The 25,782-nt window shown below is 44.2% G+C and overlaps 1 protein-coding gene across 10 annotated transcripts in view; it reads right to left on the bottom strand.

Annotated features, from left to right (window-relative positions):
- Window positions 1-15,327: 15,327 nt before the first annotated feature.
- RUNX1 (RUNX family transcription factor 1) overlaps window positions 15,328-25,782 on the bottom strand; it is a 547,678-nt gene continuing 537,223 nt past the window's right edge. For 5 of the 10 annotated variants that reach the window (XM_078656904.1, XM_078656906.1, XM_078656901.1 and 2 more), the window contains 2 exons: window positions 24,665-24,754; window positions 15,328-20,233 (listed from right to left, as the gene is read on the bottom strand). In XM_078656904.1, coding sequence (XP_078513030.1) covers window positions 19,740-20,233; window positions 24,665-24,754 — 584 coding nt within the window. In that variant the 3' untranslated portion in view covers window positions 15,328-19,739. The remainder of the gene's footprint in view (window positions 20,234-24,664; window positions 24,755-25,782) is intronic. The other 5 variants (XM_078656908.1, XM_078656903.1, XM_078656909.1 and 2 more) reach the window with 1 other exon arrangement.

The following is a 25,782-nucleotide window of genomic DNA, read 5'->3' as shown; positions in this document are numbered from 1 at the left end:
AGGCCCCCGCACACACACAGAACCCCCCCCACACACACACACAGAGCCCCCCACACACACACACAGAGCCCCACACACACGCACACAGAGCCCCCCACAAAAAAGCATGTACAACGAGGGAACAGGGGGCAGAAAAGCATGCACAACGAGGAACGGAGGACAGAAAAGCACGCACAATGAGGGAACGGGGTGGGGGGCAGAAACGAGGACGGCCCTTCGAAGCTCTTGACTGTCTATCGGTTGCTTGTGTTTATCCCGGATTCTATCGTGTGCGCAGCTTTGTTCCTCCGTGGTTCCGCTCATTTTTGATTTTTTTTTCTATTTTGTTTGAGAGGCTGTCCGAAGTTTTGCGAGATTATCACTTCATTTTCAAAACTTTTTTAAACGTGGTCTAGACAACTGGAAATACAGCACACGCAGGCAGAATTGCACGTCTGGCTGGCGGCCCAGGTTTCGCGGACCCCAGCACGCACAACGAGGGAACAGGGGGGGGGCAGAAAAGCACGAGGAATGGGGGGCAGAAAAGCACGCACAACAAGGAACGGGGGTGCAGAAACGCACGAGGAACGGGGGCAACAAAGCACGCACAACGAGGAACGGGGGGGCATAAAAGCAAGCACAACGAGGGAAGGGGGCAGAAAAGCACTCACAACGAGGGAACAGAGGCAAGAACAGAGGCAAGAAGAGGCAAGAAAACGGCACAATCGGGGAAGAAAAGCGAGCACTCACCGGCTGGGGCGGAGGACTCGGCAGCTTCTCTACTTCTTCCGGCGGCGGTCCAGCAGAAATGGCTTTCCGAAAAGCCCCGACATTTTCGGACTGGGGGCGTGATTTTCGTTCTCTCTTCTTCCCATTGGCTGGAAGGTAAAATTCCAGCCAATGGGAAGAGGAGAGAAAGAAAACAGAAAGAAATGAAAAAACACACCCCCGAATCTCAAAAAGACGGGGCTTGAACAGAGGGACGCCCCTCTCCTCCAATGGCTGGCCTCCGTTTAGGAAGCCAGCCAATGGAGAAGAGGGGCGGGTTCAAGCCCCCACACTGTAAACATAAGATCTCTTCCTGCGAGACTGCGCAAGCGCAGCCTACGCAGGTCTCGACCTAAAAAGATCAACAACTGGAAGGCGGACACGACTTTTCACCGCCAATTAGGAGAAGGAAGCTACCACCAGCAGGAGAAATGCATTCACCCAGAGACTGACAAGACCTCTTACAAAAAGACTCTGGGTAGAGGCTGAAGAGGCTTCTTGAGTAGAGGCACGTGACGTGGACACCACCAGGCCGGTGAAAGCAGATCCCGGGGCTCCTCCTAACCTTGAGCAACAAGTTGTGTCAAAGAGCAGACCCACCACCAGCTGGGCCAGCACCTAGCCCCTCCTTAGCATCAAAGGCCCCCATTCCATGGGGCTTACAGCTGCCCCCCCTGCGCAGACATTATCTCCTCTTCCCAGTATCTGCCCAGAAGAACACCAACACTCAATGGGCACTTCAGCCCCCACAGCCCTGTTTTGCAGTGCAATCCCTTCCCCCAGCATATATATATCCCTGGCTGCTCTCAAGGTTGTATAACTGAAATACTGAGCCATTGACTACTGCCCTGCAGGTATCACACAGAGATGGCCCCCTTCCAATGTCTGAACTGTGGTGGCAACTACAAGTTCCCATCTAGTTCTCAGGGGTGATTGTAGTTTCAAACCATGCACAAGAAGGTGATGTGCCTCAAAAAGATAGGCGATTCCTCACATACGCAGCAACCTTTCACCTGTTGGATAGCAACCCCAATGGGCCTAGCTTCTCATCATAGGCATCTCCCTATGCATGCAGGGATAACTCATACCTGCTTTTAGGATCATGCTATAGGAATACCTATTGTGAATTTCTAAACTTATCACTACAGCTCAGTGTGTCTGGTCCCTTAAAAAGAGTGTTACTGTCCACTCAGTAGGTCTCAGGACCTTCCATATAAAAATGGGTTCACTGGACTATTGTAAGGTGTATTGACACAGGCCTTGGGCACATGGTAAAAACACATTACATTCTCCGAACAATATGTTATGACGGACCGTAGTATTGCCTCTTCCTGCACCGCACCTAAAAAAGAAAAAGAGGAGAAACAGAAATGACTGTGGTTGAAAACTATAGGCTGACAGAGTAAATCAGCAGGTCTCACTAATCAAACACCAATTAAGAATGGTATTTATTTATATTTACCAAACGTCCACTTGTGAATGCAAACCAGTGGACAATCTTCTCAATTACTGTATATATTCATATTTTCATAGCCGGCTGTGGAGACTGTTTTTACAAGAATTGTAGACCGGAGACAAATATGTCTCAATACAATTATCTCTAGCTCTGAACATATTGTGCTCCAGCTATAATGTATATGTTTAAAATGGACACTTCTGCATATCACGTTTCTCACTTTTCTCATGCTTTTACGACGTCTATATTATCTGAAGCAATACTAGTTTATAATATCTTAGAAAATTCATAAAAAGTCTACACTTCCTCCCCCTGGGTCATCTCTGTGGTTGTGTGAAGAGTCATCTCTTTGCAAGGATTTGCTATAGACTTTGCAAACATTTGTGAAGGAGTACCAGAATAAATCCTCACGAACCACTGTCACTGAAACTGCAACTCTAGGTGAAGCATCTGAAGATGTTGTGTTGAGTTCTCCTTTAGCTGTTGCTGTGCCTCAGTCTGTGGTTGCCCTCATCTTCACTGTGGAAACCCTGCACCTCTCTACAGCCTGACTGTCCCGGTATGAAATGTTACTGTTGTCTACTTCACAAATCACCTTCGCCTGGTGGCTGGCTCTGGACCCAGACTCTTTAATGCCTACCCTCACATCCCCCATGGTGGCATACAAGTTGCTGTTCATGTGACTAAATCCTGTGTTGATTTAACAGAAGCGCCTATTCCGAACTGATGTATTTTGTTGACAGATCATGTCTCAGAAATAATAACAGGTGTTGTAGTTGCTGCATATGCTGTATGTACCTTGAATCACATTTTGGAAGGCTCTTGTTTGTCAAATGTGAGATCTTCTCAAGCTGCAGATCTTTTTGCTCTCGCCAGAGGGTGCATCTTTGCCAAGATAAAGGATTGTGATTGTGTAAAATGACTCACAGTATGCAATTGGAGTGACAGACGACTTTGGGCACCTCTGGATGCAGTGGTGAGATGCCTTACATCTCACCTCCATTGAAAATGGTATGTTCAAAACCTTTTAAATGCCTTTCAGTTACCTAAGAAGGTGGCAGTGTCTACAACCGCTGATGTTGCCAGTATATGGTGAGTACTGGTTTGTTTCCCTTGCCTTCACTGAAAGATTTGTCTCAATTGTATGAGCAGGCCTCTGGAAGTGGAAACATTTCTAGGATCAAGTGGAAATGTGATAGAGACCTTGAGGGAGTGAGGAAAGACAGCACTGGGCATGAGAACACACTGACACTTCTACTCCCCATCCTCACCAGATTGTATCATGGAGCATTCCATGTCGATGGGAAAGGCACAACATGTGATGCAGGAATCAATTGGTATCTGACCTTTTAGTATTCCATTGCCCAGAATTATTGTCAGTCTTGTGCTATCTGCCTGCCCCATAATGCTGGAGAAGGTACTAAGACTACCCCTGCTGCTCACTGTCTCCTTTGGGGTCTACTGGTGTGCCTCCAGGTGGATTTTATCCAGATGCCTAAATATGCTACCTACTTGCATGTTTTAGTAATTGTGTGTGTTTTCAGGATGGGTATCGGTGTACTCGTGTCCATGCAAATTCAATCACAGTATGTTAGATCTGGCATCTTTTGGCATGTTTCCCCAGTCTCTTTGCTTTATGACCTCCTGGTTTGACTCTGGTGTTGCTGGTAAAGTGTCTCTGCACACTTTCTCACTGCTATCCTGTGTTAAAGTGCAAATGCTCCTATTGTAAACTGTATTATGGATTGGTGTTTGTATGATTGGCATATTTGATTTACTGGTAAGTCCCTAGTAAAGTGACCTGAGAGTGCCAGGGTCTGTAAATCAAATGCTGCTAGTGGGACTGCAGCACTGATTGTGCCACTTACACGAGCAGCCTTTCAAAGGGTTCTCAGACCTACCACTGTAGTGTCTGTGTGCAGTTTTTACTGCCAGGTCAGCTTGGCAAGAGCGCCCACTTGCCAAACTCTAACCTTATCTTTTATTGCATTTGAGTCACCCCTAAGGTAGGCTCAAGGTACCCCTACGGGCAAGGTGAAGTATATTTGAAAGGTAGGAAATGTACTGGGGTGGGTGACATGGCCTGATAGTGAAATACAGTGTACCTCGTGTTTTTACTATGGAAGGCCATCTGTCCCATAGGATAGAATGGGAAGTACTGAGTAACATGTTACGAGTCTATCTTCCCATTGGAACAAGATAGAGAAATGGAGATCAGTATGCCTGAACTCAGAATGCAGAAAGGCATCTTTTAGTAAGATGCTTTTTATGTTCTGTGTTTGAAAATACCACTTTTAGGAAGTAGGTATTTTCTTGCTTAGCCATCCTGTTTGCCTCTGCTGGGTTGTGGATTGACAGTCTGGCTTTGGAGTGACAGGGGCCGGGATGTGCATTCTCTTCAGACAGCCACTGGGAGGGTTGAGGTGTGTCATGTCTTTCCTGGATGAGTCAGGGCTGGTCTGAATAGACCTGGGCCACATTTAGAGTAGTGGGGAGATTTGCTTGCACTTGAATAGGCCTGGTCTGCACTGGACAATGCTGTCTCCACCTCCTGCCAGCGAGCTGGGCCAGAGAGGACCAAACTGGTTTGGACAGAGCATAGACACTCTCTGCCTAAAAGAACAAAGAGAAACTGTGTATAAATATTGGGGCCCAGACCCCAGAACATTAGAACTCACATGGATCAAGGACCGTGCCAAGAAGAAGAACTGCCAGGAGGAGTACTGCCCCTTTGCTGTGTTCTTGCTTTGCTAGGTTGGTCTGCAGTTGCTGCTTCTACCTTGGGCAGTGAAAGGAATAGACTGAACTTTCTTCACTTGTTACTGAGTATCTACAAGGGCTTGAAATTGAGTTTGCCTCCTGTTCACGAAGTCTCAGGGACAGCAAAGACTCCACTTACAGCTTGGTACCTCAGTGAGTTTCAGTTGCCACAGCGGGGGAAAGCAGCTGACACCGTCACCGGCTCCATGTCCTGAGGGCACCGTAGAAGGCACTGCTGCACTTCACACCGCAACCATGATCTCACTGACGACAACCATTACCGCCTCCACCGAGCTGCTGCTTGCAATGTGACCCGTGGGCACCGCACTCTGCACTGTCTCGCTTCACTCCAATGACGTCACTGTACGCTGACCTCGACACCGGTGACTGCACGTGGATTGGGGGCTCCGCTCGTAGGACACACGAGACACCGCCCGGTACCACACCCCAGTCTGGGCTGACCGATGCCAGCTCGCATCAACCGGCACTGTAAATGTAAATGTAAATGTATTGCGACTTATATAGCGCACGTATCACCCAAAGGCATCAAGGCGCTTGCCTTGGGAACCCGTCCTGGCTTTTTCCCTGTGAGATAACCCCTACTGGGTATCCCCAGGGTGAAAGCCAGGCATCCCGCAGCGGGTGGGCTGCCATAGTGGAGATTAAGCAACTATTGCCCAGAGTTGCAGCGTGGGACCCCATGATTAGAATAGGCACGAGGCGAGAATTATCGAGTCCCTGGACATTTTGGGCTCAGGACCCTGCCGCGTCGGGAATTGAACCCTGGTCCCGGGCCAGACCTCTGCATCAGGGTCTGCCACTCTAATCAGTGAGCCACACTCCTCCACTGTCACTTGCCGTGACCTGTTGGCACTGCAACAAGCACCCCCGCTTCGCACTGCATCCCTGGTCTCACTGATACCGCTGGACGGCCATCACGAGCCACTGCCTGCATCACACCTAGAAAGCACTGCATGCCGCACCGTTACGCTTCACATCGCAACCGTGATGGTTGCCACGACCGCCCCGCACCGACGTGGTCGGGCGGACACAAAGGTACTGTTTACGAGTCTGCTGCTACTACCGCCGGTCCACACCACTGCAGTCAGCCAGAACTGTTGGATTCTGGTGTTTTCAGCACCGCAGTGGCCCCAGATGGAGCTACCGGCTTTAAGGAACTGCATTTTAAAGTCATTCTTGCAAAGTGCATATTTTTGATTACTGTATGTTGATCTTTTTCCGTTTTGGTCTTGTTTCCACAGATAAATATTGGTTATTTATCTAAAACTTCTGTGGTGTCCTTGTGTAGAGTTTTCACTGTGTTACAGTGTGTTATGTGCAAATGCTTTACACATTGCCTCTGAGATAAGCCTGACTGCTCATGCCAAACTACCAAGGGGGTGAGCAGGGGTTATTTCAGTAGTGTATTTCCCCTTATCCTGACTAGAAGGAAGGGTCCCTATTTGGACAAAGGTGCAAACCATTTCCAACTAGAGACCCTCATTTCTAACACAGTAGCTAAGAGATTATTTAGAGAAATTTTCCCTCGCTTAGGGGTACTGAACTGTAACTCGTGTGACTACAGAGCGCAGTTCATGTCAGCAGCAGTACAGGATGATTGCAAGACTCTAGGGATAGACCAACCTTTCCTTAGTGCATATCACCCAGAATCAGCAGGAAAGGTAACGAGCAACAATGTTACCTATGAGGACAAGATATAAGATATCAAAAATATGCTCAGAAACTCAATTGAAATAGCATAGTGTTCTGCCACTAGCACTATTGTCCTCTGAAGCGATTGCCTCACAGAAAACAAAATTAGACCCTTATGAAACTGTAATTTGCCGACTCATAATGTTGTGTTCAGATCCTCCAGTCTCAGCTACAATGTTAGATTTACAACTGAATGAAAATGCAGTCCTGTAGTATTGCAGATAGATTATAGGAAGTTTCTACAGCAACTTTACCTGACTGTCTGACATAGGGCTACCATTTCCTGCAGCATGGCGACTAGGTGTACATATGTGTGCTCCAAAGGAAGAACGCGTTGCAGCATTGCTGGACTACGGCAATGCATTCTATCCTGGAATCAATGCTCAACTGACCAGAAGACTCTTGCCCGTTCAAAACTCAGCAGCCAGGCTCACCCTCAACCTCCCACCCCGCACTCATAGCACCCTGCACGTCAAGGAGCTCCACTGGCTCCCAGTCCACATATGAGCACTGTTCAAACTCCTCATTCACACATGCAAAGCGTTACACAGCATTGGCACAACGTACCTCAACAACCACATAATCTTCCACAAACCTACCAGACACTTCCGCTCAGCCAGACTCCTACACTGCACCTCCCCTCCCCCGCATACGCAGAGCTAGGTCCGGCGATCGCACCTCCTCTTACTTTGCTCCTGAAGCCTTATACAGCCTGTCCCTGCACATCAGAGAATCCTTCTCAGTTCCTAAATTATTATTTACTCATATTTAGGTATCATTTGTAAAATACCCTCAAGTATTCATTCGCCTTAACATGCATGCTATGTTCCATGAATCCCTAGAAGCCATTTTATTTGAGTAGTATATTTTCATGTTTCCTGCACCTCATAGTAAAGCATAGGCTCAGTTCCAAAAATGGCAAACAAAAGTGTGATTTTAGGAAAATAGGGAATTCAGCAGTATGTTCATATATTTTTATCTTTGATTCAAGCTCTTCCACTTTATCTCTGTGAGAAGATCCTAGATCGTTTTGTTAATGTAACAGTTTATGTAATGTGTTTATATTCCATAGATTTGTATTCAGAAAAGTGTTTAAGAACCGTTAAAAATGGCGTGCATTTTAGCAAAATATGCTCTAGATGGCTTTTTGAGTGAGAGTTCTAGTCAGCTGAAAAGGATTGTCACCTTATGTGTTGTGCCTTTTTTCTTTTTTTGCATTAAATGCATATTAGACTTTTAGGTCTAGGGACATGTTGTCACAAGGCTCGAGGTTCACCACTTTTCCAATAAATATAAGTATCATAACACTTTATTCTTTGGCATAAGGAAATCTGATCAGAGTGACCAAAACAATCAGATGGACCACCGTAGCTTAAATTTGAAGCTTGATACCCTCTTCAATAATTCTTTTCTAGGAATTTATGGCTATTGACTCATCACTCACAGTGATAAAGTTCCCATTGCAGATACACAGTACTGCTTATCATCCCACCACAAAAACTTATGTAGATGGAGGATTCATAGTCTACTAAAACTTGCCTACTTGTTCAATACAGTCTGTCCTAAACCATTAAGCTATTAACGTTTGGAAGGGGCGAAACTGCAATACTTAATGTTCCAGGTCTGATGGCTCAGTGGACTAATGCATTCACTGCAGGGGCCTCTGTTCAACCTTATGGCCACAGTTTTAAATCCCAGTGGGTCCACTCCGCCTTTCATCCACCTGAGGTCGATAAAATAGTCGGGTAACAATAAACATCTGTTATTCAGTGCCAAGATACCTACGGGTGAACGTGCACTTTACAAATAAACATGCTATGTTATGTAATGTAATTTAGAACAATGAGATTAGAGCAACCTCTTTTTGACCACTCGGCAAAGCAAACAAAATATGTTTGCTTCAGCTATTTAAAGCCCGTCAGGGGGACCCTACTTCAAGAGACATGACAATCATTTTACTGGACTAAAACGGGTATGTTTTTCATGATTGAAAAGTGTAGTTGAAAATATGCTTGACACTTTTAAGAAGATCCATTGAGATCGTTGTTACACAATCTCTTACGTGTACTAGATAAGATAATCTAGAATCTTTGAAATTTCTCAAAAGCTTCAATTATGCCTGTGCTACTAATTGTCTTTTATTTATACCACCTGGGATCATCTAGACACTGTAGCAAATGTCAAAAGTTAGACTATTAATTTTCAAGGAATGCTGGACATTTAGACCTGCGGGAGGAGAAATTTTATGAGTAACATTTCTCAGTCGCCTCATATGCTCACCTTTTGACAAAATGTCTAGCCCTTGGCCATAAAAGTCAGCATACCTTTCACTTTGGACCAATATTTTTTTTAATCTAACAACTCAGAAATTGAGTATACCTGAAGGAATCTCTTTCCTCTTACACACTATGGTTGGAGACTGGTTTTTGTCACGAATAATGGAACGCACTATCGTAGTAATTTAAAAGTAGTTGTCCGGTAAGCCCTCCTCTCGCACACACTGACTTATTTAGGGCACGGGTGATGACAGCGTTTCTGATTACCTTCTCAGCAGAGGCACCACTTGAAGGTATGCCCATGCATGGCTACCCAATTGAAGGCCATATCCAATATCTTTTCTCCTTTTCACAGTCAATTATATAAACAACTGTGGTCCAGGACAGCAAAAGTGCACAAATTACACTGTAAGAGAGAAATCCTAGTGTGTTGGACACTACTCTTATTTTTCTCTAAAAATACAACCCCTCCCCCATGATTTAAAAAACAAAAAAGGCTAACAGGTCCATCATATGCTTCAATGGAAGGCAGCCCTGATGGTACTTTTTTTTTTACTGACGTGGCTACATCTGTGTAAGCAGGAGTCAATTTAAATCCTCCAATGCGGAGAGGAACTCAGGATATGGCCAGCCGCTTATGAAATGAAATGAAATGAAATTAAATGAATAAAAACTTATATCGCTCTACTTTGCCCGAAGGCATCAAGGCGCCTATAACATAAAATCATAATAGGCAGAGCCCAGAACTAAGGGTAAGCTTTGGCAAAGAGCCATGTCTTCAAAGCCTTTATGAAGGCTTGCAACGATGGCAGGGACCTAATTTTACAGGGTAAAGTATTCCACCATTTCGGAGCAAGGCTCGAAAAATCCCTGCCTCCCCACTTAGCTCTTCGAACTAGAGGAACTGATAATAGAAACTTCTTGGAAGAACGGAGGTTTCTAGCAGGAGCATATGGGACCAACGGGTCTTTCATTCCTCCCCTCTCTTTTCTGGTCAAGGCCCCATAGACCAGACAAAGAACCTTGAAGGAGATTCTGGCTTCCATCGGAAGCCAGTGTAAGGACTTCCTAGCGGCAGTGGCTGATGACCTCCTGGGCAGATCCAGCACAAACTTCGCCGCAGCGTTTTGAACAGTTTGTAGGCGCTGTATTAAGCACTTATTTATTCCTGCATATAAAGCATTGCAATAATCAAGCCGAGAAGCTATTAAAGCAACCACAATATGCTTCCGGGCTTGAAGAGACAGATAATGCTTGATCTTCCGCAGGATCTTAATAATGCCCCAACACGTGGAGATAGTCCTATTTACTTGTTGACCCATTGCTAGGGCCGGGTCAATCATGACCCCAAGGTTTCGGGCCAAGAGCGTAGGAGCTGGGCAAGTCCCCAGAGATGAAGGCCACCATTCAGCAGACCAAATGTCATCCTTCCCGCCGAACACTAGGATGTCTGTCTTCTCGCCATTCAGCCTCAATGAATTGTCAATCATCCATTGAACAACTGCCTCCATACAGTGTCTAAAATTGGAGGCAGGAGACTGGGCAGACTGGGCGAGAGACACCAGGATCTGAGTGTCATCGGCGTAGGAGACTACCTCCATCCCAAACGATCTAATAAGCCTGGCAAGTGGGGTCACATAGATGTTGAACAGGGTCGGACTTAATGCCGACCCCTGTGGGACCCCACACTGCACAGGCTTGGATGGAGATAGGAATTCCCCCAGCTTGACTCTCTGTTCCCTCTGGTCCAGCAAGGAGGCCAACAAACTAAGGGCTGGCCCTTCCACCCCTATCTCCCTCAGCCGAGATATTAACACCGAAGGAGACAGGGTATCAAACGCAGCCGTAAGATCTAACAGGATAAGGAGGGTACTCATGCCCTTATCTACTGTAGTGCGGATGTTATCGAGCACTATGGTAAGGGGCGATTCCGTACTATGGCCCCTCCTAAATCCGTGCTGCGAATGATCCAAAAGACCAGAGGTTTCGAGAAAAGATGCAAGATGTTTGTTAAGGTGAGTTTCCAACATCTTTGCAAGAGCTGGGAGCAGTGAAATGGGGCGAAAGTTTTTAAGAACCTCCGGGTCTAGGGAAGGCTTTTTCAACAGGGGTTTAACCACAGCTCTCTTCCACTGAGGACGAAAAATGCCCTCCCGCATTGCCCTGTTCATGATCTCCAGCAGCGGGGGCAAGAAAGTTTCCTTACACTGTTTAAGGATTTTAAGAGGACAGGGGTCCAGAGGAGACCCCGATCTGGTCTTAGTCAGGAGGACATCAAGTTCCTGTAGAGAAAGAGGGGGAAAACTAGACAGACCTGCCATAGTAGAAGGCCCGACCAATACTAGAGAAGAAATGGATTGAATGGGGGGAGAAAAAGTTAAAGCCCTTTGTAGCTCTAAAGTCGAGACAATCTCGATAATCTTAGTATGGAAATGAAGGGTGATGTCGTCACAAAGCTGCTGAGTACAGGTAACGGGGTCTGGGGTCTGCAGGGAGGTCAGCGAGTCCACGATCTTATACAGCTCTTTAGGCGAAGTAAGGGCGGTGGTAAGCTTCACAAAATACTCCTGCTTAGCTCTCGTGACCTCAGCCTTATATCCCCTCAAAAGGATTTTGTGGGTTTCCCTATCCTGTATATCCCAGCTGGCCCTCCAAAGTCGCTCCTGCTTCCTGCACCCCTGTCTTAAACGTCTTAATGACTCTGAAAACCAGGGGGCAGATGGCCTTTTTCTGGCAGAGTAGCGTAAGGAGGCAGGTGCCAGTTCATCCATAGCTACTATAATGGAGCTTTCTAGCTTAGACACCGCTGAACACACATCCTCGTCCAAAGAAATCGACGAAATGGGAATCAGGGGCGCCAGAGAATCATTAGTTAAATTCTTAAAATTTCGCCTAAGTTCCATTTTACTGGGGCCCTTCGGGATGTTGTTTACAGAGGTGACCTCCAATTTCAAGGGGGACTGCAAGATGATCCGACCAGGTGAGCGGGATAGGGGCATCGACAGTCAACCGACTATCATTCGAAAAAACCCCGTCCAACGTATGGCCCGCCTGGTGGGAAGGACCGACTAACTGCTGCAGACCACAAGCAGATAAGGTATCAAGAAGAGAAAGAGTTTCGCTCGCCTCTAGATTTTCTAGATGGAAATCAATATCTCCCAATACAGTTAGATGCTCACAACCAAAATGAGGTTCCAAAATACCGAGCAGATGCTGTCCAAAATCTACTCTGGGCCCAGGAGGTCTATATATAAGAAAACCCATGAATGGAACAGCATATAATGCATTGATAGAGAAGTGGAGAGCCTGAAAGGCATCATGTGGGGCTGATACTGAAGTAATGCGACATGAGTAAGAGTCCTTATACAAAATACCCAACCCTCCACCTATACGTCCCACTCTATCCCTGCCTAACTAGAGTATAGCCCTCCGGTACTGCCTCAACCAAATCCGGTCCAGAGGAATCTTTAGCCCATGTTTCTGTAATGAAGACCCAAGAGGGTCTTCTATCCAAAACGAAATCCTTAAAAGACACATTGTTTTTTATTAAGGACATCGCATTAATTAGAAATCCATGGTCCCTACTTGTGCTCTGCATAGATTTACTAATAGTGCCTGCATTAGTGGGTCCAGGATGTACCCCCGCTCCCGTAGCGCTTGTCCCGAAGCATCTACAGCCAGATGGATTTTGAAAAGCCTCAGGGGAGAATGAATAGTGGCACGACTGCCGAGAAGGTTTAAGTTTCAGCAAGACCTGATGAGAATACCTGTTGTAGCCAAATCTGCCCCTAGAAGAGCCCATCGCCCCTTCGTCCAGCTCGTCCTTGGCGCGGACGGGCGCAGACGGGCTGGACTCTGGCGTGACTCCGGGGTTACTACGGCACACACGCCGTGCGCATGCGCCTTGCGCATGCATATGCAAGATTAAGTAGGGTTCTAGCCAGTCAGCCTGACTGCTAGAGCGCTAACCGCAATGGCGTCCGGCCGACGTCCTCTTCCGACCCCCCAAGATGGCGAGGAGACTCCGAGGGAGCGCGCAGGTGAGCCGCTAAAACCGCGGTGTGGGATACAATTATGGTGCAAGAATGTGGAAGTTTAAAAACAAGGGAAAACAGAAAAGTATATTTAAATTAAAATTAGACAAAACGGGGATTTAAAATTATCAAGCAGCGCAAGAATGTCACAGCGTTACGCGCAGTAAAGGGTTGCCTTGTCATAGTTATAGTCTAAATGATGAACTGTGTGTTCTAGCAGAGAATAGTGGCACTGTCTTTGCTCCTGAAACATATAACATTTAGAACAGTTTTGAAACCATTATAAGAGCACTGAAATATACATTTAGTTTGTCCCATGTTCCACTCATTGGTAAAATGTTCACAAACCACCATTAGAGACCCCTTTTAGGTGGCGGTTGGATGGCAATGGTTACATCACTATGCCCACTCACTGCGCACACCACGCCTCTGGTCACTACACTGCCTGCAATGCATCATGGCATTCCACACCACAGTAAGAGTGGACAATGAAAACTAGGGTCTGCGCCCCCCGCACATAATGGGAAAAAAATAAATGGGAGGACGGTGTGGACACATCTCTGTTAATTAAAATAAGATAAGCAAAAGGGAGGTGGGGCATAAAGGAAGCATAGGGCATACACAGAAACGTCCTGGTTGCGGAACCAACTTCTTAAAATGAAACCAGCGGCACATTTATAAAGTACGGTGGAATAGAGCGAGAAATCATGCATGACGGGATTTCAGCGCAGGGCAGAAACCGGAGTAAAACACGCAATTGTGTGTGTCCCAGATGAACTATTCACAAATCCACTATTTGTTGTCGGAGGTTGTTATATATATATTGAAAGATGTAATCAGTTACATGTGATTAATCAATCTTAATTTTAAGAGACTAGTCTTATGGTAGATTCCTTCATTAACCAACACTGTGGAGCTACATGAACCCTTTAGGAAACAACATTATTTTTTTGCAAACAAAATAAAATAATTTTGCATAATACATCTCCTTTCTGAAATAAGAAATGACATTGTGTGGCTCCTGTGTGGATCCAGTTGCATCTAGTTCTGAGGAGGATCCCAAGCCTGGTACAACTGTATTTCCTAATCACTCATTAGGACAGGCAGAACACCTGTCAGTGTTCTAAATCAGCAAGTCTGGCAGTTTGGTTACATATCATTTAATTCAAAGCAGACAGTCTGTTTGCCTGTTTTCTTGTATGTCACTTGCATTATCCAGTGCAATAGACGCATTCCACATTTGTTATGTGAACCAACCAATCCAGGCAAAGGCCATGCCCTGAATCCACCAAATGGATTATCTTGTTACATACTTCATAGCTCAGCTTATCAAATTGCCCTAGCCATAGAATGGCTCTATTTTTCATCTCCTAAACAATTACATCATCTGATTCCAACTAGTCCCTGCTTCAACACATTTTTTATACTATTACCACAGCGGTTTCATAATCCCGACAATCTTATTGACCGACTGTTTGCATGCTTCCTGGAACAACACATTTGACAGGGTAGTACAGACCAGGTGCGGCTAACAATGTTAAAAATCGGTGGTGCGCCGTTAAACTCACGATATGTTGCCTTTCTCCTCTTCGGACAACGACGAGCAGGAAAGAAAGGTGCTTTACTTCCTGTATGCAAATCCAACCAATCCTGGAACTGCTCTCATGTTGTTTTCAGCATGAGAGCAGGTCCAGAATTTGTTGATGAAGGCTAGCCCCACGCTCATTTTGAGGTTGGGTGCCTGCAATCCCTTTGCTGTTTTACAGCACTGGGATTGCAGGTTACGAAGTGCGCATGACAGATTGGCCCGCTTTAGACAGCCGGCCAATTTGTCATGTGCACTGAGCACTTGAAGCAGCCATCCTGCAATACGGAGGAACCTGTCTACCCCACCCCCACCATCATACTTTCACTAGCGCAGTCGCCAGAACACACAGAATAATAAATGGTAAGGACCATTTTATTATTCAGTATGTACCTGCTGCGGTTAAAGCAGGCTGGGCGAGACGGCTCCATCTTAATAGAGAAGCCGCCGCTGGTACAGACCCTACTTTTTGAAACAATTAATTTGATAAGCTGGTTCTATTCTGCCTTAATAAATCAACCACCCTGCCAAACTCAGATGCTGCACCATGAATCAGTAATTGCATGTAACAATTCCGTATTTTGTGAATTTCCAGGGATCCAAATCGTCGCATCAGCCAATATTAATGATACATTGGCCCGTTCTCACTTACTGTTCTGAACCAGAATCTGGCACTTAATTGCGTGCGAGTTCCACATTCTAAAAAAATCAGCAATCATTTTCTGTTTCTCTGCTTTGCACAATAAGATTCATAAGTTAGAATTTCAAACAAAGTTTATTTGACAAAATAAAATAAATAACCCATGGGTCACTGAAAATCATTCACTTCCTCAGGAAAAAAAGTGAAGTTTCATGCGAAAGACATTTTTACAAATTTTACAAAAACAAATGAAACGTCTTCGGCTGTTTAATCTGTCGTCGGGGCGGGAAACTGAAGCAGTATTGAAACAGTTTTGGGAAATACATAGACAAATATCATGGAAAAAACATAAACAGAAGAGATGGTAATTAGGTACAAGCTTTATCAATAATCTGCGCGGAAGCTCGTTAAATTTATTTACATTTTATAAATACAATAACTTGCTGTAACGCTTTTGTAACAATAAAGAAAATGACAGGTAGGTTTCGTTAGTCCCAAACGAGAACAACTAACAAACACCGAGTGCATAAAAAATGGAAAAAATAAACAATTCTCAGATGTAGAAGGATCTATTCTGGCAAGATTTCCAATGAGAGGATGCAAACTGTATTGAATAAGGAAACGTCGTAACAAAATGATGTCATATCCAGAGAAAAATGTGTAGCAAGAGAAACATACTGTCCATTAAACAAACACTGTTGCATATTTTATAAATATTTAAGGGGCGTTCAAAAAAGATGGACATGTACCATTGTTGAGAGAAGGGTTGTGGCACTTCAGTGATGACTGTTTGTGTGGTATCTGTTCTGCATAAAAATACAATTTATCTTTTGTGAGATGATGTGTGAATAGTACTGAGTAAAATAATGTCTTTTCTTTCATGTGGACTTTAAAAGGCAACCCTGACATCTGGTGGCCGTGTGCATGAATTACATGTGAGTTGTTTTAAAACAGGTTTCATATTTATTTTCTATACATAATTTCTGAGAAAACATTGTCTATTTCTGCTGCCACTAAAAACCTTGTCTTGTTGAACACAAGGAGGGCCTCACTCAATCTATTGACTGGTATCAGGTGGTATGCCAAAAGTGCTACTGCATCTGATTGATACAAACTGATTAACAAAAAAAACAAGCCAAAATATATACAGAATAAACAAAACAATCTGAAGAAAAATACATGATTTAAATAAGATCAGCCGTGTTGCTGCCAGCAGCCGAGGATTTTTTTTTAAATGTCATCCTTCTTTAAAACGTATTTTCAAACACTGATCTGAAGTCCTGCTTTCAAATATTCTTCAGAGTTGACCTGCAATATTTATTTTTACTAGTTCTAGGTAAATTAAATAAACATTCCTCATATTCAGAGTACAAACATATCAACACGAGTCGTTTGTGCTCAAGAGTAGTATAACCGCCACACTTAACCAAATTCCCTAAAATAAAATAGTGCTTTTGTGGAATTTCATGCAGGGACATACGATAAGTTTGCTTGGTATTGGTATGTGTACAGAACAGAACCCCCAAACTCTCAGGTCCGTGCAATGACACCACAGCTCCCTTGCGATCATTGTGGCATCGAGGGCTTGAATCTCAGATTGGGACAGCAGAATCGGTAAGATATCCGTCTTATTAGGACAGTGAAATCCACCAGCTGCCTGTCTTATTTGGACAGTGGAATCGGACAACTGTCCGTCTTATTAGGACAATGGAATCGAGAATCTGACAGCATTTTGTCTTATTGGGACAGTGGAATATTTAAATGTCTGTCTTATTAGGACAGTGGAATCCGCCAGCTGTTTCTCTTATTGGGACAGTGAAACCCACCAGCTGTCCTTCTTAATAGGACAGAGGAATCAGCTGTCTATTTTCCAGTTGACTTTGGAAATGTTCCAGTATAGTTCATCTTCTATTAACATTGCTTTCCTGATTTGTTGCATTAGATGTGTGGTGAAAGGAGCCAGGTGTATTCCAGTGCCAATTATTAAAAAGGATATCTGGTGGTCAGCCGCAGTTGGGCCAAGACACTAATGTAAAGTGAGGACAAACTGGGTTTTTACAGCTTCCCTTATTAAAACACTCATTACATCACTTCTTGACATGATGCATTGCGTCTTAGTTAAAAGAATTACGTAAATGTTGAACGCTGAACTGAGGATACAAATAAAAAATATCCAAATGGCCTTTCTCCTATTGAAACTGAGTTATATGGAAGTTGACACGCCTACCAGCCCAAGGTGCCAGGGAGGACCACCAACGTGCAAGAGGTGCTGGACTGCTTCACACAGAGGTGGGATATGGAATAACAGATTTTACCTGAGTTAGATCCGAAAAGGCTGGTATACAAACTTGGATCAGTGTTGACCATATATTAAAAGTAGGCCTGGGTGTGAACTTCCGCACGCAGAATTTTTACCGCTCTGCATAGAGCACGGAGTTCCGAACACTCTGCCGAGCCGAGGTTTTCCTCTTCCACGACTTGCCAATGTTATATTGGCGAGTGAGAAAAATCTTACTCCAGACCACCTACCAGCGAGATTTCTCAATACAGGCGGTCAGGGCAGGTCGCTACTGCTCGCATTGAGAAACCTTGCACTCGCATTGAGGAAGCTGCCACTCAGGTAGAACATCTACTCAACCGGCAGAAAGCGCCCTGTTGCACTGCACATGGTGCCATTCGTGCTGATTTTACAATGCGGGACAAACACCCGGCACTAAAAAACTGGGCGAGCAGCGTGACATATCTTACTCCACCACTTGCGGTGCTCCGCGTAGCACGGTGGAGTTTTTTTTTCACTTCATGGTGTTGCACATAGCTGAACGCCACAAACTCCACCCAGGCCTAATTAAAAGGTGCATGTCACGACTGCAGCAATACTGTCCCACAGACAGCTCCTCTGCGTGCTTGCACAACTCTCCCTACAGGCAGACCTCTGCTCTGTTAAGTAAATTCCTTAGATAATAAAGAGCCTTCTTGGAACCAGATCAACCTAACACAACCCTACAGGGCCCTACAGATGCATAAATTGTCACTGCCCCCTGCCTGTGAATGCACAGTGAGGACTGGTTTTGCCACAATAATCCCTACATCCTCCCAGCTTAATTTTTTGATGGTCGGGATAGTGTTCTTGTTTTCTGCTCAGGGCGTTAACAGTGATTAATGCCCTCTGCCAAAGGTGTTAATCCTTCTTAATTGCTTATCCTGACATTACAGCCCAATTGAAGAGCAGCTGATGAGCTGAAGGGCAATAAAGAGCAGTTAACACCTGGTAGCAGTTGAGATGTAAGACTATCAATGTCGGCTTCCCTAATCTCACACAGTCCAAGCAAATAACCACACCCACTGTCTCTGTCTGCTTCACATCCTTGTCACTGAAGACTATGGAAAAAAATCAGTAGTTAGTGCCAGTATTCTAAGAATTCTGAATGGCTCTGCCAATCTGAGCTTTTCATTCAGAGTGCTAACACATAAATTATGTCCTGTCTTACCTCGGACCATTAGAGCTAACACTACAGTTACCAATTCTCTCTCGAGCCAGTGCTTTAAATGGGCTAGTACTGTCCCGTACTGAGTACCTGCACTTCTACTTGAAATGGAGAGTACCTGAACTTCTCAGCACAGCTGCAATACATTTAATGGGAGAGTACCAGCACTTCTCACATCTATATTTCCCTGTTCACCACACCTTACCCCTGGGAGTGACCTGTATCAGTGGGGAGCCATATTCACATCTGTCTACCTTTCTTTTAAGGGCCTCATCAAAACTAATAAATCAGTGCTGTTTTGGAAAGCAACATTTACCAACATCTCTGGAAAAGCCTTATGCTGAGTGCGCCATTTCCAGTTAAAAAACATGCATGTCAAACGTAAACAATTCCCCTCTTCATCTGTGATGCCACGGTAACCATCAATCAAAAAATGCCAGCCCTTTACTTCAATGCCGTTCCCATTTGACTGATATTTGTTTTAAAATCCAAGAACATTTAAATAATGCTAGTAGCACATTAGAAAAATTGAACACTTTGCATAAATATCTAAAAACTCTGCATGGTAGTACAGTAGTTGGAAATTACCTTCGGCTGTAGCAATTTGCTTACAAAAATATAAAAAGTAAAAAATGGAAAACAGGAGCAGGCCCCCAAAATTAAATAACATCTCACTGAAAGGGGGCATTTCTTTCAGTGGCTAAAAAACACAAAAAAAGCAAGCAACGATGTTTTAAAAAATGTTCATAATTTCACGTAGCAATTTATAAGGTGCCAAAATAAACAAAATCAGCTGCAAGGAAAGTTGAAATTCCCCTAACCCCAACAAAAGTATATAAAAATCCCCAAACTTCTTGTAATATAATAGTAGGGCAAAAAGTGGATTGAAGATAAAAAAATCTTTTTTTGTATTCACAGCATTGTCAGGTTAGAAGTAGTCATTTTTCCCCTGACGGAATCTTTCCATGCTTCATCATAACGAACATGTCCACTTGATGAAGGAAGTAAACTCCCTGAAAATGTCAGCTTTGCAATTGGATAATTCAATATGGCCGCCACACGGCTTCTTCTAGCCTTGCTGTGGTGCCCATGTTGGTTGGGGAATTGCTATGGCTGCCTTCAGTGTCTATCCCATCGTTTTGGTTTGGGAGGTTGGGGTTCAGGAGGGTGGACCCCGTGGAAGCATTAGTGCAAGGGGGAAGGATGCGTGGAGGCGACCGATCTCCTCCTGACATCATTGAGAACTGGTAGGATCCCGCCGATGTGCCATAGTAGAGGTGGTAGGATGGCGAGCTGGCCTGGAAGGGGTTGCCTTGAGCCTGAGTTGAGCCTGGATAAGGCGGCGGTAGGTAGGTATGGTATCTTGTGGCAGTGGTCATGGCGGACATGCCGATTCCTATTCCTGTAGAGACTGGGGTTGGTGCATACGGAAAAGCTCCAGGATAGTGCATACGAGGGTCAGATATCGATGGAAGTGTCGTGAACTGGCGATCTATTCCTACCCGCGGATCACTGAAGGCCTGTAGATCAGATGCACCTGTTGAAGGAAACAAAGAAGATGGGTGAGTATTGAAGACTTGGATCTTACTGAATACACTGAAAGATGCAACATATATTTGATTGGCAAACTGGTTAATTTAGCAGAGCAATGTTAGTCATCATAGTAACCTTAAAGAGCCATGACCAGAAGTCCCTATATTCGTTTGTGTTTGGCTGTGGGAACTGTACGAGCTGATGAAAGCACATGCGTTTTTGTAGCCGAACACGGTAAGGCACATAAACTCCACTGTGGTGGCCTAACGTTTGATTAAATTCAATGCTATGGCTATTCCCTCTGGACTCTGAATTCCAGAGGACCATGCTTTTTCAACATTTCTCTAATGTTTGCACCTATTACCAGTTACACTGAAAAGTGCGACTGTAGAGAGAGGAAGTTTGGGTGTTGCGCTGATGGCCCCTCTGACCCGGAGGGCGTATGTTATGTTAGGTTCCTTTATTTTGCACAGGGTATGAGTGAGACCACATGAATTATGGATTTTCTGTGATAGTTCAGATTTTTTAACATTGATCTTTAGTTTATTTGTTTCAAATGTAGCCCACATCAAGAGTAACCCAAAGGTTTAATGCCCAATTAAGGGTTGCTGAAATGTCCAATTACTCCTTGACTTTCATCCAAAGCCAACCCTGAATGGACATGTATGCTCAGATCATCACAAGTATGTCTCAAAAATTAAATTTTGATCTCCACCAGGTGGAATGCCTGCGAGGATACGGAGTCTGGTACTATTTTTCACTGAGGAAAAAATCTGTAAATTAAACATTACAAAAAAAATTGAAAATTACTGTTTAAGAGAAGCATTGGACAACCTGTTCAAGTATTGTAAAGTGCTCTCTATATACCGGTGTTTCAGTGGCCTCTGCTCGATGTATTATTATCTACATTTTTCTATTTTATTTGGCTGACAATATATGCACATTACTTTTAAGAAACTTTTTGTTTGACTTGTGTTTTAAAAAAGTCAGTAATATTAGGCAAATGAAAGTAATTCACTATTATTACATTTTTACCAACTTTGCACACCTTTCTTTCCATGAAATATTCTGTAGTAACTATATATAACTACTGCGCTGCAGTCAAGTCGCCTTTTCATATTTTCTATATGTTATTATTAAACAGCATTTTAATTGATATCTTATTTTAAAGCACAAATTCCATCTTTGCTCAATTATATCACGTTTTATGGGCAAACATTATTGTTGTCATACTGATAACAATTTCATAAACGCATATGTTATAGTTTCCAACGTGAACATAAGTTACCAAATAAGTTGAAAACCTTTGTTTTCATTTGTTTGAAACTAAAAAAGCTGACTATCAGTTCCCATGATATGCCTTACTAATGTCATCAATTAAACTTGCTGATTGTGTTTTACATCCTGAACGCTGGTGTCCACCTGATGTGGTTTGTACTTCAGAATCTCTCAAATAATCATGTACACAGAATTCAGAATGAAAGACACCTTTATTCTGTCCACATAATCCATACTGGGCCTGTTACCTATGGCAACTTGTGCCGCCCCTATGCAAACCTTACCTTGGAAGGCATAATTGGACCTGGAAACGCCTTTAGGTTTCTCTAGGACTTGCCTGTAAGCCATAGTTTGTACAAACAGAGACCAGCAGGTGACCAGTGGGTGATAGGCATGTGGGCTCACCTCTCAGGGGCACGTGCAGTAAAAGTGCTGTAAACTTCATTATCTGGTGATTAGTTTTACAGAACTTCTCAGTGTCAGGCACTTCCCCAAGGCCTTCATACTCATCATCACCTGAGCAATTAGAGTCTGCGATGATGGCAACCGGCAGCCACTAGTGAAAACTCATGGTGAGTAGCTTTCCCTAATGTTGGGCTGGAGAGTATATTAGAGAAATGGTACCGAAGTACATATACAGGTCCCGACAGTTCTTATCAGAACATGATACGTTAGCAGTAAGGACCGGAAAATGTTTATTTTTCTAAATATTCTTGGCTTTATTCTTCTTCAGATCTTTGTACAACATACAACTCATCTTCAAAAAGGCAGCAGACACGTGTTTCGTCTACAAGACTTTTTTAAGGCTATATCCATGTAATATCCAGTTCAATGTCAGGTGGTAGTAACTATACCATTCCACTGTAACACGTAAGGTGCAACCTAAAAGTTATTCTGGTAGCCTCAGTTCACTGCCACCCACATGTCCGGTATCGCAAGAGATTGTGCAACAGGGGCGCCAATAATCACACGGAGCCCCAAAAACACTTGATATTGTATTATAAGGTGACCAAAAATTACTTCCACAATCACAACAGGAGGATAAAGCATACCACTCAAAACAAATGAATCCCCGTAAGTATCCACACCATACATGCCAGTCCGGCAACAAAGTATAGCATTGTGAAGGCCTTGATAAGGCCCGCTGTCAGTGGCCGAAAGTAGTAAAAGTGTTGTACGAAGATTTGAAGAAGAATAAAGCCAAGAATATTTGGAAACATAAACTTTTGCTGGTCTTTACTGTTGATGTATCATGGTCTGATAAGAACTGTTAACCCCTTCGCTGCTGCCGTTGGACGTCGCGCGAGCTACCTCCCTGGTGCTGCGCACGTCCGACACGGCCCTGCCCACCGTTTAGAAGGCCGGCACCGCGGCGGAAAAACCGCCGCGGTTAAGGCGTTAAGGCTTGTATGTGTGCTTTGGTACCATTTCTCTCCTAAACTTACTGTGCTGGGACTTCGCGCCAGGACGGATTGTTCACCCGTGGTGGTAGGGTGTCGGTACCAACTGAGCACCACCACTGGGACAGTCCTTTTTATTTGACTTCATTTCCTCCTACTTTGACCAAGTTTCTGATGTGCGAACTCTATAGCATAACCCCCGTTTTTTTGTAGGGCAGGGTATTACTACATCTGAAGCCAATAACTCTCTCATCAGACATTGTAGGTGAAACACTAGAAAACCAACCAAAGACAAAAGCTGTGAACACATTTGAAAAGGCATGGAAAAACACAGACATGCAGTGAGAATAAAAAATACAGAGGTAAAGCAGAGGCTATTTGAAGGCTTCAAGGTAAGGGCGGAAAAGAAAACTGACAAAGCTGATAAAAAGTAAATTAAACTAACATGCCAAGGCTGATGTTATTTAATTTGAGTGGTACTGGTCACTTCCTGACGTAGGCCAGTCAAGTCAGTGGCTTTCCCTTGTTCTGGTTGCTAAATCTACTGCTTGAAATCAAGAGGCATAGGACCAGCATTCTCTATGGAGCTGCATACCTTTTGTGACTTTTCTTTGTCGAGGCATGGTAAAGCAAATTACACTTGTGTTCAAATTGATGAGAATGGGACTATGTGATATTAAAAGAATTGTGAAAGTCCTGATGTTCGTGCAAAACCCAACTGCACATGGTTCACAATGTTTGCATATTTGTTGGAGGTTTGCAAGAAATATATGAGGAGCGTGACAAAATTAATTTGGGACTTTGAAAATCCCATAGGGCCCTATTATGAGTTTGACGGTGCAGCGGCGGGCCCGCCTCGCGGCCACACCACCAAACCCATGTGGAGACCGCCCAACCTATTATGACTTTTAAGTCATTGGCAGGCTTTTCCTTTGGCGTTCCCATGGCGGTGCCTATAATATAGGCACCGCCATGGGATCATCAAAGGAAGTTCCAGTACGGCATGAACAGAAAAGTCCATGCCGTGCTGGACTTCTGTGCATGCACACAGGGTGGCACATGTTGTGTAAACAGTTAACATGGAGGAATGACCTCCATGAAAACAGTGGCAGTGATGAAAGTTGTAATATACTTGGGGGGGACCGCGGCAGTCCCATCAAGCATATAGGTGCCTCTGGAAAGCTGCATCATCGCCAGGGAACGGTGGTTCCCAGGCGGAGTCTGCAGTTTCAGGGCAGCAAGACCACTAGGGTCGTAATGGGGCAGTCGCAAGACTGCCAGACTCATAATAGGCCCCATAGGTTAGAAGCAGTGAATGTGGTTCAATGGCAGCAAACCAGGGAATAATGATACCTTGTCTATGAAAACAGGAGCCCCTTAGACCTGCGCAGGTCTTTGGCATGGGTATCAGGAAGTATATGGAGGTTTGCGATTGCTGGCTAATACTCCGAAAGGTGATAGTGAGAATGTCATCAGAGCCTGAGTTATGCTATGTTTACCCTCAGATTATTATCCCTGTATAGCGCATATGTGTAGATGTGTTTAACAATACAATGAGCCATGCATAAGAATCTCTGGTCCCAAAAGGTGAGAAGCATCTAACTCTAGCCAAGTCTTCCCATAACTCCTCGCCTTTAAAATGGATGTATTTCAAAATACAGAAATATATCCCAATTCGACAGGTTCTCGAGCAAGCACAACACCCTCCCCCAAAACACACCACCGATGCAATACTTTTAAGTCAGTTAAAAGCTTACATTTCAGTGCATTTCTTTCTAAATAGTATAGAGGGGTGCATTCTTGTGAGATCCAATCTGGAAACCCCACCCCAACGTTTCTTGGGTCACCTAAGGAAAGAGGGAAGTAATGTGTGGAAAACGGGTTTTAGCAAAATACGGCAATACAAGTGTGTGATTTCAATGAACATCACAACAGTGAGCGTTAAGTGTTTTGCAATGTTTGGATAAATGCATCCGGTCAAGCTTAGCAAACTGTAGTGTTGGCATGCCAGCAGGTCCGCATAAAAAACTGAAGGGACCTTGTGTCGCGGAGCACTTTTCTGCGGATATCTTGGCTCCACTAAACGTTGCCCACACATGCAACTCCCTCAAGTACATACAATGATACAGTAGATTCTGGGGCAGTAAGCTTGCTCTGTCCCTTGTTAAACATACTGAAAATTACATCATTGCTTTCTGCACAGGGCAGGTACACACCTGAAATGCCCTACAAATGTAGCCACTAGAAATGGAAGGAACTTATGTGGTATATATTGCACATGAAGGTTGTAGGACTAGGTTACTTATGCATTGCAAATGTATTTTGCTAGCACTTACCTATCAGAAGTTAGCAATTTGAGTTTTTACTCCATATTACAGATTTGGGAATATACGCTGCAGCGTGGCTACACAAAATATGCACTTTTGAAAAGTTCTTACATTTTAAAGATGCAAGTGGAGAAAGTATTCCCTTTCACTCTTGCAACCCACTCTGTGAAAGTGGGTTGAACTCTGTGAATCAGAGGGACAGATATGAGAAATTAAAATAAAACTGCTTATCCTTTTAAACAAAGCACATGTGTCTGAAGCCTGGCTAGGTGCCTCTCCACACCTGCAGAGGGCATACAAAAACGTACAGAGCAAAAAAGTAGGAAGGACACAGCACCAAGATGGATTTCATTACAGAGGTGCTGTGATGCTGTGAAGGTAGGATGTGGTATTTAATGGAGGAATCATTGGTATTGCCTCTGAATGCATTAGTTATAAGCGATGATTTATAGCCAAACCCTTTCACAATTGACACATGCAGCATATGGTAAAGAAACAAAACAAGCTGTGTCAATGCCAGAGAATGAACTCCCTCTCTCACAATGGTG

The sequence above is a fragment of the Lissotriton helveticus genome, chromosome 8, assembly GCF_964261635.1.
Source record: "Lissotriton helveticus chromosome 8, aLisHel1.1, whole genome shotgun sequence".
In the NCBI taxonomy this organism is placed as follows: domain Eukaryota; kingdom Metazoa; phylum Chordata; class Amphibia; order Caudata; family Salamandridae; genus Lissotriton; species Lissotriton helveticus.
This window is presented reverse-complemented; position numbering and strand designations above follow the sequence as displayed.